General features: G+C 34.8%; 4 protein-coding genes across 4 annotated transcripts in view; 2 read left to right on the top strand and 2 right to left on the bottom strand.

The window, feature by feature from the left end:
- Positions 1 to 717: 717 nt before the first annotated feature.
- LOC119831782 (leucine-rich repeat-containing protein 49) lies at positions 718 to 4,989 on the bottom strand. The gene is made up of 11 exons (XM_038355286.1): positions 4,841 to 4,989; positions 4,602 to 4,771; positions 4,103 to 4,234; positions 3,820 to 4,029; positions 3,462 to 3,740; positions 3,236 to 3,389; positions 3,019 to 3,158; positions 1,857 to 2,945; positions 1,570 to 1,768; positions 1,243 to 1,467; positions 718 to 1,128 (listed from the first exon to the last, which is right to left on the bottom strand). The coding sequence occupies exons 1-11, from the start codon at positions 4,913 to 4,915 to the stop codon at positions 922 to 924; spliced, it is 2,880 nt and encodes a 959-aa protein (XP_038211214.1). The 5' UTR covers positions 4,916 to 4,989; the 3' UTR covers positions 718 to 921.
- Positions 4,990 to 5,279: 290 nt separating this feature from the next.
- On the top strand, positions 5,280 to 6,857 carry LOC119831708 (lanC-like protein 3). The gene has a single exon (XM_038355182.1). The coding sequence runs from the start codon at positions 5,409 to 5,411 to the stop codon at positions 6,708 to 6,710; it is 1,302 nt and encodes a 433-aa protein (XP_038211110.1). The 5' UTR covers positions 5,280 to 5,408; the 3' UTR covers positions 6,711 to 6,857.
- A 26-nt stretch (positions 6,858 to 6,883) lies between these two features.
- LOC119831707 (ionotropic receptor 75a-like) lies at positions 6,884 to 10,354 on the top strand. The gene is made up of 6 exons (XM_038355181.1): positions 6,884 to 7,584; positions 7,711 to 7,878; positions 7,948 to 8,174; positions 8,345 to 8,556; positions 9,128 to 9,399; positions 10,065 to 10,354. The coding sequence occupies exons 1-6, from the start codon at positions 6,884 to 6,886 to the stop codon at positions 10,297 to 10,299; spliced, it is 1,815 nt and encodes a 604-aa protein (XP_038211109.1). The 3' UTR covers positions 10,300 to 10,354.
- Positions 10,355 to 11,778: 1,424 nt separating this feature from the next.
- LOC119831932 (FAS-associated factor 1) overlaps positions 11,779 to 14,738 on the bottom strand; it is a 10,988-nt gene continuing 8,028 nt past the window's right edge. The window contains exons 12-16 of the mRNA XM_038355502.1: positions 14,697 to 14,731; positions 14,267 to 14,395; positions 13,412 to 13,552; positions 12,383 to 12,460; positions 11,779 to 11,984 (exon numbers count right to left, since the gene is read on the bottom strand). Coding sequence (XP_038211430.1) covers positions 11,904 to 11,984; positions 12,383 to 12,460; positions 13,412 to 13,552; positions 14,267 to 14,395; positions 14,697 to 14,731 — 464 coding nt within the window. The 3' untranslated portion in view covers positions 11,779 to 11,903. The remainder of the gene's footprint in view (positions 11,985 to 12,382; positions 12,461 to 13,411; positions 13,553 to 14,266; positions 14,396 to 14,696; positions 14,732 to 14,738) is intronic.

The raw sequence follows: 14,738 nt of genomic DNA, 5'->3' as shown, positions 1-14,738 counted from the left end.
AGACTTAACTCAACTTAGTCGCTCCATTGCTTCGAACGCATTGTGACTTGTCTGTTGTCGGCGTGTTTCGTGTATATTTTTAAAATCACTGTATTAACATCAAACTAAAGAGCTACTACTAAGTCACATTTGAATGCACCCTAGGCTAGACTAGTGTCTTTCTATAAAAGACTAATTAGTAATTACACGTAGACCTAGACACATACACACACACACACACACACACAAATAAGCATATATACGCAATAACCATGTATACACACAATAACACATACGTAAACGTAAGCATTTACAATCACTGAAATACTCACACATACATATTCAAACCTTAAGTTATACCTTAAAAATAGTGCATGTTGTAGAACATTTTTTCTTACCGCAAAATAATTTTTAAAATCGATCGAGCATTTTGAGCATATTCGTTATATACAAAAATGTAAATATTTCCTCTTAGTAATATAATGTTATTAATATATATTAATTAAATATAATGCTTATATTTTGTATGTATCGTACTATATAATATATCATCTGTGGCATTACAGAGCTCTGTAATACGAGCGGTAAATTGACCTTCTTGTTTTGGAAAGATAAAAAACACATAGAATTCAGCAGTAGGTATAATTAGCTCATTTTCATTAATCATCATATGTTCCAATAATTAAAACAGATTTATTTTTGTTAAGAACTATTTATTTAACTTTAATATACATGCTTAACAATCTATTAAAATATTAAACAATTTTCTATAAAATTATAAACGGCATCATTTCCTATGTAATCTGTATGTATATCTAGCTATTTTGAGCAACTATGTGAGAAGTTTTATCAGTACTGGATAACAGTTAGCGGGATTCTACTGGCATTAATGGCACTGTTACCTTTGGCTAAATATTTGCTATCTTACATTATACTGTTCTGTTATTGCAAAGAATCTGTTAGTGCTTTCATCTGTTCTTTTACGTGTGAGTCCATATCAGCGAAATCATTCAATATATCTTCTATCATGTCAACAAATATTACTGGCCACTGCAGCTCAAGCAGTCGCAATCGTTGAGCCGCCCCACACGCTAATCCTATAGCGGTAGATAATTGACCACATCCACGAACACGCCAACTCAGGTCCTCCTAAAATATTAAATTTGTCATTTGTCAATACATAATCGCCACTACATTTACACAATTTAAGTCAATAAATTTCTTAATTTTCAATCAATTGTCTCAATTTTCGGGATAAAATACCTGTGATACACTCCCTTTCTTGTACTGAAGAGCTTCTTTCGCGATCACATCGCGTAAGGCTGGGTCTGCAGCACGTAGCCAAGCTTTGGCACTGACAGAGCTGTTTCCACTCTTACCAAGTCGTGATAGTAGTGGTTGCAGGGGCGCATCAGGTAAAGCTCGGAGCACTATGTCACTCAAACCGTTATAAGTTTCGTTGGCCGACTTAATTTCTTCCTCGGTGATCTATGGAAATTAAAAAAAGAGCAACAATAAAAATCTATTATACGTAATAATTATATAAGTATGAAATTAAAGTTAATATTTAATTAAATGTAAGTTTAGTACCATTTCGTCGTTAATTTCTTTGAGACCCCAATGAGCTAGTCTGTAGATGGCATATTCACGCCATGTTTTCATACATATAGGATTTCCTTCTGGTAGAACCGTTAAATTAGATAATCCGCGTAATTCAGCTAATGAATGTAATTGGCCAAGATATTGAAGACCAGTGGCACGTACGGATATGTGGGAAATATTCGGAAATCTGTGGAAAGTATTATGTAAATAAAGGTACGAAAAGTAAATGTTTTAATTTAGAATACAGCTCTTATATGTTTAAAGGAAGAACATACTTAGCCTTTAACTCTGGCAGGGATTGTGCGACTGCATTGAAGTGTACGTAGTGAAATGCAGCTTTTGTGACAGAGCGTGCTTTTTCCCAATCCCATTCACGTGCAAGACGACGTACGGCGCCTGCACCCCATGCGCTGACAACCCCTTCATTTATTTCCACTAAATAATCTACTCCTTGCTCTCTATCTTTTGTTGTAGGCAGGGGTTTTGGAACTGGCTCCGAAGATTTGAGACTTGCTAAACTTTTACCAGTTTTAGCTCTAGCGGTAGAAGCTCTCTGAGCTGACGAAGCCCTTTCATTTCGACGAGAAATAGTTGCACTTCTAATATTTCTGTTATTTATTTTTGTATTAAGCGATCCTTGCCTTTTAAGTGCTTTACTATTTTGTTCACTTCCAGAAGTGGAAGAAGTTACTATTGAACCTACGTGGGAGCTACTTGAAATATTGCTTGCGTTTTCAGTGTCTACATTTTTATAACTTGATTTGACTCTACGACTTTCTGGGTCACACACTGACTTTGAACGCATAGAAGTGAAATTTTCTCGTCTTTTCAGAACTGTTGGCGTTCGACGGAATCTTCTTTTGTTTGTTTCTTCCTCACTATCGCTTGATGAAGATGGTAGTGAGCTGAATGATGAATCAATCACAGGTTCAACGCTAGAAATGCTTTCCCATCTTTTTAGAATAGGTTCACTATTATCTGCTAGCTTAACGCTTTCTAACGATGATATTATCGGTAGCAAAATTGGTGGAAGTCGCAAGTCGCTGCTATTGGACGCATCAGTGTCTTGAGAGGCGCTACGATCAGAAAAATTTACACGCCGTTCACAAGGTTTACGAGCAGTATTGCTTCTTTGAAATTTGGTACCCGCAGCGGGAGATTTCACTTTTGAATCATAATCCGGACATTCTTTGGTCAAAGCGATTTCTGTTGGCTGCGCACATGCAATAACGTCGGGCATAACCGATGTTTCAACAGTTTGTGTAGCTCCCTTTTGAGTATCTGATACCGACACTTCTTCGAAATCTTTGACTGCATCTACATTTTTTGTAGAACTTGGACTAAGAAAACATTTATTTTCGGTTCTGAAAGAAAACGAAGATTTAGGTTTATTAGGGTGTAGAAAATATTTATCTTAATTTTATGACGTCAAAATACCTCAATAGTTCCCAGTTCGTCCTTGCGTTGTTGATAATTTGATCTCTTCGAGCAGCTTGTTGAGCTGACCCACTCAATGCGCAGTATGCCGCATGGGCAGCTTCTTTATTACTACGCCAAGCCATTGCAGCATTACGAACCTTTTTAAAGTTTACAATTATGTAGTCCATTATTCTTATTTAGATGATAAATACAAAATTGAGGCGTATTTTCTTACTTGTTCGGTAACGTGCATGTTCGTCAATGTTGTTAGATTTGGAAGGTAGGATACTAAAAAAGGCGTGCAATCTCCTCCTAATGCGACGGGGTTACCATCTAAAGATACTTCTAATAATGTTATAGCTTCAGCAAGCGAAGAAACATCTTCTACGCTGTAAATAAGACGTAAATGTATGATACAAAACTTTTTCTGAATGTGTAAATAATAATAAAAACTGATTTACCTTTGTAAGTCATTGTTACCCAAATATAACTTTTGTAATTTTGGCATGTTTTGAAACCCGAGTAATTTTCTTATACGGTTTCTTTTAAGATTTAATTCCCTAAGTGACAATAATCCTTGAAAATCATTTTGTCCTATGAATTTTATTTGGTTTCCAGCTAAATTAAGAACTTTTAGTTCAGTTAGATTTGATAGCCCACTGACTTTTGTAATTCTATTTCCATGCAAGTCCAAAACCTCTAATTTTAATAGATTTGTTAGACCTTCTATCCGCTTTATTCTGAAATAATAAAATTGCACAGTTGTCGTATCCTGAATATTAAAATAAATTAGGGACAGTAGTACCCAACTATACCTACCTATTTTTTCCCAGCAACAGTACTCTAAGGCTAAAGAGCCTTTCTAACGAGGTAATTTTATCTATTTGATTGTCATAGACATCTAAAAAAACAAGTTTACCCAGATCGAGTGGCACCAGGCCCGATAAACTATTGATTAAATTGTGTTGCAATGATAATAACCTTAATCCAGGCTCCCCTACTATATGCGGTATTGACGATAAGCCTCTTCTGCAAATTTAAAGTTTATTAATTATAATTATTCTCATACTGATAAAATTTAAATAAATTTAAGGCCACTTACCTATCAAGGCTTATTCTATCAGGTAAACGATCTTTTTCCTGTGGAGTTCGAGAAAGCTGAACCTTTCCTTCACCAACGGCTTGAAGATTAATAACGTCATCTTTGCCTTCATTCCTTCCTAAATAAGTGTTACTGTAAATATATCCTATATCAATATGCAGAAAAAAAAATCCAGAGATAATAATCGATTAAAAGTAAAGTATCTTCGACACACATAATATTCTTTTGTACTAAAGCGAGAATTTCGAAAATAAACAATAAAATAAGATTTAAATATAAAAAGAGAAACAGTCAAATCTAAACCGGATCACTCACTTTAAAACATTCGTGTAATGTAGGAACTTTTACACTCATTTACAAAAACAATTTCCGAGTATTCGAGTGGCCGGCATATTACGTTGTATATTTATATAACATATAATTGATAAGAAATAAACATGTACTTAAAGTTTAATGTTCTTATTATTGATTAAAGTGCATTTAGCTGCTTATTAATTACCCCGAAAATGTTGTGTTAGACCTCTGTAACGTTGCTCGAGTATCTGCTATAGCAGGTTTAATTTGTAAAAATGCGCGTCCCTCACCATCTCCAGACTGCTCAGCTCTTGGGCCACTTACATCAAAAGAATGAGCAGACTTCCCTCTAGACCTAAATGCACTCTTTCTTACCTACACAATATAAATTAATTATTATTCTCTTACGTAAATCCAAGACACCAAAGTATTACCGAAACTTACATTTCCACGACTATACGTGATTGGCATTAGTTTATATATTATATCAATAAATTTATTCGAATATCTAAAAAGCATGTAAGTGGCTATTCGGTTGGCCCCATTTGAAACAAATTTTATTTCATGAAAATAAATTCGTATAAAAGGCAGTTTTGGTCCACTCAATAACGTTACTAAACAGTTACTTAGTAACAAACAAATGCTTAAACTACACGCTTTCATTGATTTAAATGTGGCAATACATGTTTTTATATAATTATTTTCGAAACTTTCTTTTATACCGTGTGCTAGCGGCATATTTACAATTTTTATTTATAAATTTAATAGGTAATATATAGTATAACTCCTTTATCAAAAGATATTAGGTATATGTAAATAATTGGTTAAAAAAATTATGTCAACGTTGACTGTTGACATAATATTATGGTTGACATATTTTGAATTTTGATAAAATGACAGAGAAAAATAAAAACAAAACAACGCAGCTACATTGTAATATATAAGCGGGGAAAGAAATTTGTTGTTCTCAATATTGCCAATCGACATTAATCTTTGTGTTATTTTTATTTGTATGCATAGGCTTTTGCAACGAGCGTTTTCTACGCGAATCGTTCGTGTATTGCTCTCTGCAACGTCTTCGTTTGGCTTAAAAATGGTGCGATTCTTTCCAAATCCCTATGAAGATCAACCAGACATAGAATATAATGTGAATAAAGAGGATGTTATTAACACTATCGATGAACATATTGGCATTATAACAAAGAGATTGCAACCGTCACGTAGGAACGTCGACGGTGGATTATATGTTGGTGTTACCGGAATTTCGTTCATGTTTTATTATCTATCCAAAAACCCCTTACTCTCTGATAAAAAAACATATTTTATAGAAAAAAGCAGAGATTATTTAAGTCCAGCTCTTGAAACATCAGCTGGTGATAAAACTTCGTTTTTACTTGGCGATGCGGGCACATACGCATTAGCAACTGTTGTGAAAAAAGAAATAGGAGACAAACAATTCGTTGAAACACTCAAAACATATAAATCTCTTTATAATTATTATTTAAATCCCAAATTCCTTAAGTGTGGAGGAGATGAGTTTTTTGTTGGCCGAGCTGGATACTTGGCTGGTGCCTTGTGGTTGAGCCGCGAACTTCAAATGGGGGTGTTGTCTAAAGAAGAACTTTACAAGCTATGCGATATAATGGTTGCATCTGGAAGGGATTACTCTAAAAATCATAGAAGCCCTTGTCCATTGATGTATCATTATTATAACACTGAGTATCTTGGGGCAGCACATGGAATAAGCTTTATATTGCAAATGTTATTGTCAGTTCCTGGATATTTAGAGCACAACAAGTCAGCTGCACAAGATATAAGAGCCACAATTGATTTTATAGTAGCATTACAGACTTCGGAAGGGAATTGGCCGTGTTGTATGGAAGAAGTTGAACTTTCTGATCATAAGTTAGTCCATTGGTGTCATGGAGCTCCTGGTACAATATATCTTATTGCCAAAGCTTTTGTTATATTCAAGGATCACAAATATCTGGATTCATGTATTAAGGCAGGGGAAGTTGTCTGGCATAAGGGTTTGCTCAGAAAGGGTCCTGGTATATGCCATGGGGTAGCTGGCAATGGATATGTCTTTTTACTCCTCTATAGACTGACAGGAGATCAAAAGTATTTACATAGGGCAAAATTGTTTGCAGAGTTTATGAATAAGGAAGAATTTCTGAGGGATGCTAGATTACCAGATAATCCTGAAAGTCTGTATGAGGGCACAGCAGGAACAGTGTGCTTTTTGTCAGATCTATTGCTTCCCGACAAAGCCGAATTCCCTTTTCAAGATGTATTCTCCACTTATGCCTTTTAAACATTCATTGTGTTTTGTTAAATTGTCCCTGTTATCCCATTATTGTTGTCAACATGCAATGTCATTTCTGACAGTAATTACTTAGAACCATGTAATTTTATTGTCATCATTATCTTTGTTAGTCTAAAATATAATATTTTCTAGTCAGTTGTGGGTTTGATTTCATGTACACCATGGATATCTTAAATGTTTTAAACATCATGGCCATAGCCGACTTTTCCGTTGTCACTGATATTCTTAAATTTAAAAGCATACAAAATAGCATTATATTTCATTGCTATGACGAAAACTATATTTTGAAAGTGCAAAAAATATTCATGGAAAAGAAGATTCGTATCGCAAATTTTTATGTAGCCAATAACATCACGACAGTTACTCCATTGAATTGGGTAGATGGGCGCTCGAAAATAGGTATAATTTTGGATACTGGTTGCGTTAACTGGGAAAATAGTTTTAATGCTTTAAAGATACCTTTTAAACCGCCATTGACTTGGATTTTAAAAGCAAATAATATTTCATCAGCTACCAATATTCTATACAAATATCCAATCGAATTTGATTCCGATTTTAATCTTATAACAAACGCAGATACTTGTTATAAAATATATGAAATTTACAATACAGGGTTCTACCAACAAGGTAGTTTCATATTTAATAATGTGGGACAATGGGATTCGAAATTATATTTATCAGCTAAGAGAGATAAGTTGTTAACTGGTATCAATATAAGGTTAACTGTTGTTTATCCGGAACCTATAGTTCATGAGACCTTCGAACATTTTCTTAATCAACGGAAGAAATTTCAAATAGATTCTGTACATAAATTGAAGTTTTGTACCTTAATGATGTATCTTCGGGATATGTATAATTTCACGTAAGTATCGAATATAAGCTTTATGGTTAAGATTAAATATAATTAAGGCTTAAAGTTATCGTCTGATCAAAATACGTTTTTTGTCATATCAGCTTTGCCCTTTGCATGCTTGAATATTAATTTTAGATATAAACTCCAACGTACAACATCATGGGGCTACTTGCGTAATGGCAGTTTTGATGGATTGGTTGGTGTTCTTCAAAGGAAAGAGTCCGACTTCGGGGGGTCCTCTGTATTTTTCAGGAGGGACAGATTTGAAGCCGTTAATTACGCCGTTGAAACGTGGGGGGCTAGGTAAATATTTAGTCTGTTACTGATTTATAACACCATCATGAAAATATTTTAGAAAACTTATTTTTCTAGGATTTGTTTCATTTTTCGGCACCCGAAGTATCCCGGTGGACTCTACGCAATTTACACAAGGCCGCTCGCTAGTACCGTATGGTATTGTACGATTGCCCTTTTGCTTGTGATTGCGGCATTTCTTTTAGCGCTTTTAAAACTAAACATGCTTCAAATCCCAGGAGACGAGCAGGACGTATCTCCATCGCTTGCTATTTTGTTTATGTTTAGCGCTTTGGGCCAGCAAGGTAAGTAGGTACCTATCCTACTAAAAGAAGAGAATTTCAAATATTAATTTAACAAAAAACAATCATATGCTAAATACATTTTTAAATATTGAATAGTATTTAATACCTGTAGACAATATCAATTTCATATTTTGCAATGCAATTATTATTTTGTATACAAACCTTTTCAGGCATGACAATACACAGGCGTTCTGCAACTATTCAAATTATTATATTCATTACTTTTGTTTTCACTTTAACGTTATATCAGTATTACAATGCTATGATAGTGTCCACTCTGCTGCGGGAGTCGCCAAAAACCATCCGAACTCTTACTGACTTGTTTGAAAGTAATCTTAAGGTTGGGGTTGAAGATGTTATCTACAATAAAGATTATTTCAAGGTTTGTATAAATAGCAGTATGTAGCTTTAAAATAAAATAAATAGCTAAGGCCAAAACAGGCGTGGAATTTATATTAGGTACATTAGCATTATTATTTCGAGATTCAAAATACGAAAATAATATTCATAAAAATTTGCTCAGATCTTTCCATTCACATAATTTTCAAAACTTAATTCTTTGGAATTATTCTTAGAGATTTGACTTCAAAGAGTAACAACAGCCATCCTTACGTTGAAATTATTACTAACCAGTAGGACGGTATTTATAATATTACTAAAATGAAACATAATTAACGTCATAATGTCTTCTCTATTTGCATATATGATATAACTAGCTGCGCTGCGTCCTTTCACCTGCGTAAGTACGTATACCGTTGGAATATCGGGATAAAAGTTACCCATATGTTATTCTAGTTGTCCAGTTATCTACGTACCAAATTTCATTGCAATCGCTTCAGTAGTTTTTGCGTGAAAGAGCAACAAACACACACACATCCTTGCAAACTTTCACATTTATAATATTAGTAAGATATCTCTAGAGTGAAACAGTTAATGACTATCGTTTTTTGTAGCGTACAACAAATCCAGTTGCGAGAGCTCTTTACCACAAAAAAGTGGTTACACGCTATGAGAATAACTTCTATCAACCCTTAAGGGGGATGGGCTTAGTTAAGGCCGGTGGGTTCGCTTTCCACGTAGACACAATTATTGCGTACCCTACTATGCGTTGGTCGTTCACAGAGTCTGAAATATGCGAGGTTCAAGAAGTTTATATGATACCACCGCAGAAAATGGGCGCCATACTGCAAAAAGATTCGCCGTATAAAGAACACGTGGCTGTTGGGTGAGGTTTAGTTTTATTTTCAATTTAAGAGAAATGATCATATGATTTCTATATGTATATTGTGGTAGGAAGACGATATACTGGTTAAATTCAGGAGGATAGATTCTTGATTTTAAGTACTTTTTGTCACATAAATAAAATGCAAAATTTTGAAACGAGTCACTATAAATTTATCTTATTTCTTATCTTATACCTTTAAACGAGCAATTCTTGTATATATATATATATATATAATTGGGATCTCGGAATCGGCTCCAACGATTTTCATGAAATTTAGTATATAGGGGTTTTCGAGGGCGATAAATCGATCTAGCTAGGAATTTTTTTTAGAAAATGTCATATTCGTGTTTTATTCGTGTTTTTTTTTCCCTGACATCTATTGGTGAATAGTAATACTATTTTGCTTAGAAGATAGCTGGACAACTGAAATAATGTCATATTCGTGTTTTTTTTTTCCTGACATCTATTGGTGAATAATAATACTATTTTGCTTCGTAGATAGCTGGACAACTGAAATAACACAGGCACTTTTTATACCGATATTCCTACGGGATACGGACTTACGCGGTTTCAACCGCGGGTCACAGCTAGTTAGGAGTATATGCCCAACATATTATTTGGCGAGTGCTTCGCTAAGATTAACTAATTAAAGCTTTTATTCACAGAATCCGAAAAATGTTTGAAACTGGCATTATGAGCAGACTTAAATCTCTGTGGGATGAGCCAAAACCGTCATGTATTCGGACGCCAGATACAACAGCTTTTTCCGTTAATATTCACGAATTCTCTATGGCGCTTATTGTTTTATCTGTGGGCATGATGTTGTCAATTGTTATATTATTTTGTGAAATACTTTCGTTCAAAGCTACTCAACGACGGGTGTGTAAATTTAGACTTTAGTTTTTAGATGCACAAAAAATAAAGCGTGAAGCGAAATAAAACATAAATGTGTCTTATTTTATCTTTAATTAACGTAATGCAATTTATACAAATACAAATTAAGAATTGTAACATCTCGCAATTCAATAGACAATACAAATATTTTATGAAAGTACACGTTTGACCAGGACTGCTCAAACATTACGTTGACCTGACGATCATGTTGCATGACACTCTTTAGCTGTCATAAAATCCACAATAGTTTTCACATAAAGCTGTTAATGACAATATTTGTCGTGCAGCTTGATCGCCTGGTGCGCCATACCTATTGGAATTAACTGTGACGTCATACGGTTTTAACCAGGTACTATTGGTATAAAACTGCCCACACAATATGTTATTTGAAGTGTATAATTTGTATAATACACAGGAAGAATACCATCAATTTAAATAAAATATTTAGATTTTTACGGTGATTTTATGAAAAGGTGCGTGGCAAATTTACAGGTATTATTTATTATTAAATCAATTGAAGCTTTCGATTTAACAATAATATATAATGATATTATGCTGACTTGGGCCATGCCTTTAATTTTGTATAAGTTATCTTATGTGAATGTTATCAAATATATATACAGAATCAAAAGGTTTTTGATGAAAGTCATTTATATTGATGATAGTTGCAATATAGGCTTTGTGATTTAGAAAAAAATCATAATAAGTAAAATTAAAACATAAATACTTTCTTCAAAGCGAATTAAAAGCTAAATAAATTTAAATACACCAAATTATATTTACAGATTCCCAATATTTCGGTTTAAGGGCAACCTAGAGCGCAATCAATATTCTAACAGAACTGTCACAAAAAAATTATAATAGAATTAAAAAAAACTCACTTATTTTTAACAGTATAGTAAAACAATGAACATTACGATAACCAGTTATTTGAATTTAAAGTTTTGAATTATATGCCGCCATTGTTATGAAAATGTATCAATCCACAAAATGACATAAACTGTCTAATAACTCCTAATTTAAAATTAATTACATAGATCAAATCAGCTGTATAATATAAATGATGGTTGTTTAATTTCTATTTCATTAACTTTTTGTCTCTTTGAAATTTAAATAATTCTTGCTGCATTAGCTTAGAGCAAATTGAATTATTTTATAAATTGTGAATGTTCATAATTATTATATTGAGTACCTTGAATAAATGAATAGCTTACTTGTTGAGTCAATATTATTTGTAACAGTTTGTAAATAAATGTAGCTTCCAGTAATATATTAAATACCTTTGTATGATTGACACTCAAACTGTATGATACCATAAGTATGTGAACATCAATATCTTATACCTTAACCGACTGTGCTTTCCAAATTCAAACGAAAAACATGCTACCTTCTCAAATTACACATTGATTATAAAACACCTGACACAAATCTTCCGTCTCTCTCACACACTCTACAATTGACATTTGCGAGAGTGAGACAGGACGATTTTTTTTTTTTGGTATAATAACAGTTGTCAACGTAGAAAATCTACTGCAAATGTATTTGAGGTTAGGCGTAAAGTATAAAACCGTATGACAAATGGTGGGTAGTTATAAGGGCTCGTACACACTTCACCGCTCTTCCAGCACGATCGTCTCTTGTGGATACAGCTTTAGCGCTTTTAACGTACTGCTATGAGATTCGGTTGTGAGCTGGAATTAGAAAAAAAGACGTATGTAAGGCTATATATGTACCACGGATAAAGTCAGGGCGAACAGCTAGTGTTTGATAAATTAATTGAACGTTTCGCAGTCCTCCGACGCGTCTGTTTGTACTCATAAAAGTAAAAAACAGCCATACATTTTTACCCTTTTTTTTACTGGTTACAATTTTAACATAGTAATATACAGTCTTGGGATTTTACCCGCATAGCTTCCATTCCCTTTTCCATTTCCGGGATAAAAACTATGCTTTTTCTTTTCTCGGGTATCAAACTATATCTGTACCAAATTTTATCATCGGTTCAGTGGTTCAGGCGTGAACAAGAGACAGACAGAGTTACTTTTACATTTATTATGTAAGTGAGGATTGTTATAATGAAAACACTTACGTCTCTTCTAGGCCAGCTAGAGATGACTTTATAATTTTCTTGTGGGTAACCTTTTGACGCTAGGAAATCTAATAAAGCCTGAAAAATAAAAAGAATCATAATTATCGGTGTACAGATTGTGTCTGAGTTATGTGTAAAATTTGTATAATAAACGTATAAGTGTAAGAGATTATTCCATACTGAATACAATATTTATCACATTCAATGCTGTGTACATCAGAAAAACCTTTTTTGTTGAAAGTTTTAAGAAAATTTATAACACGATATTACAATAGTACTATTTAAATCTGGATATGAATAGCCAATGTGCCAGTAGTGTACAAACGAGTCCTGTCATTTCACATATCTATGTACATAAACTTAAAACAAAAAAATACATATTACTATTCGTGTACCGCGTGCGCACTAACATCCTGCAATAGAAACTTCCACTCCACTCTATTTCGATAAAAATATTCACACACACAAACACATACGTACCGCGAGCGTATCGGAAACCCGCAATCGAACTCTCTCCCCATCATACATTGAAATACACATCGTAAATCTGCAATCCTACCATCCCCCTCCCCAGCATCAGCAACCTTTGATCGAACTTCTCCTCTCACCACACACACAAACACACACACACACACACACATTTTTTTTTTTTATATCACAGTCGGCAACGGAGCTGGTGGGTCGCCTGATGGTAAGCGCTACCACCGCCCATGAACATTTGGAGAGGCGTAAGGTCAATAGCAGACGTTTCGCCTCTACAAATGGATTGCCGACTTTAATTGGACTTAATTTAATTTAATTGGCCGACTTGCCATACGCATATTCGTATTCATACATGAAATGCATAGCAACTTGTACTGCGAACGCATCAGCAACTCTTCATCGAACGTCCCACCTTACCACACACACACACACACACACACACACACACAACGTATAAGCAACCTTTCGTTGAACGTCCCCAGGCTTCCCCAGAGCGTCCTCACTACACAGACGCGCACGCACACGCACACGCGCGCGCACACGTACCGCGAGCGTGTCGGTCGCGTGGAAGCGGCGCTCGAGGCACTCGTGGTGCGGCGGCGGCAGGCGCACGCGGATGCGGCTCACCTCGCCCGCGCCGCCGCTCGGCTCGGCCGGCACGCGCGCCTGCGCGCCCGCGCGCAGCGCCTGCCGCACAACGTGCAATATGTTACGTTAAAGCATTTTTTTCGTATTATGTCATAGCCGATATAGGAGTTGGTGGGTCGCCCAATTGTACCTACCAACCCTCATGAACATTTAGCGATGCCTTACGCCTCTGCGAATCACGCCGTGTCATATAATTATAGCGTTCATACATTTTAAATTAACGCGATAAAAGTTCGTTATAATAGTTTCATTTCAATTTTTGTAAACTAGCGGTCCGCCCGGGATTCGCCCGTGGTACATATATAGTCTATAGCCTTCCCCAATAAATGGGCTATCTAACACTGAAAGAATTTTTCAAATTGGAACAGTAGTTCCTGAGATTAATGCGTTCAAACAAACTCTTCAGGTTTATAATATTAGTATAGATTTCAATTTAGATCAAATCAATAAATCGACGATACTTTTTGGTTTAATCACTTGATCACTACATTATTAATAAACTTTAAAGAAAAATTAACAACACAAAAAGTAACAACTCTATTGCTTCCACAGTACGTACTTTACCACAAAAGGTTAGTTACTCCACAGTTTGGTCTGTTTACTATACAGTACCAAACTGTAGACTACCTTTTTAACCTTCTTATAGAGTACTTTTTTTGTAACTCAATTGAACACGATAGTAGTAATAATAAATGAATTTGTTCAGGTCGACGTTAGATTTATTTTTGGAGGACTGTGCGCTTGATCCCTTACCTCTTTTTTTGCTTCTTCCATTAATCTCTCTGACTCTGCCCTTTCTATTTCTTGATTCCTTTCAAATTCTTGTTGTTTCTTTATCTCTTCTTTTGCTCTGAAATTTGAATTATTGATTAATATGACCCACTTTTTAAGTTAGAGAATAGAGAAGGACGCCTCTCTTTCCAATTTTATAAATCAAAGACACTCCCGAGTCATAATAATTAAAAATGGTACATATGATACATTGTTTTATATTTAATCACTATTTGTGCGGATAAGATGTCCGTAATTGGTTAGGAATACGTGAATGCTCGTGCGTCTGCCCTAAGTGTACGTTGAGATATGACTATCCAAGCCTGGTGTGTTCCATAGGCGATCCCGGGGTTCCCGCTACAATGTCTTTGGATTTGCCACCGAAAAGATTTTAGTTTTAATAAGAACCCACCCCCAAAATATCTTTCGATTTCCTCCAAAATAAATCTGTCGA

This window comes from Zerene cesonia, chromosome 14, assembly GCF_012273895.1.
Source record: "Zerene cesonia ecotype Mississippi chromosome 14, Zerene_cesonia_1.1, whole genome shotgun sequence".
Classification (NCBI taxonomy): domain Eukaryota; kingdom Metazoa; phylum Arthropoda; class Insecta; order Lepidoptera; family Pieridae; genus Zerene; species Zerene cesonia.
This window is presented reverse-complemented; position numbering and strand designations above follow the sequence as displayed.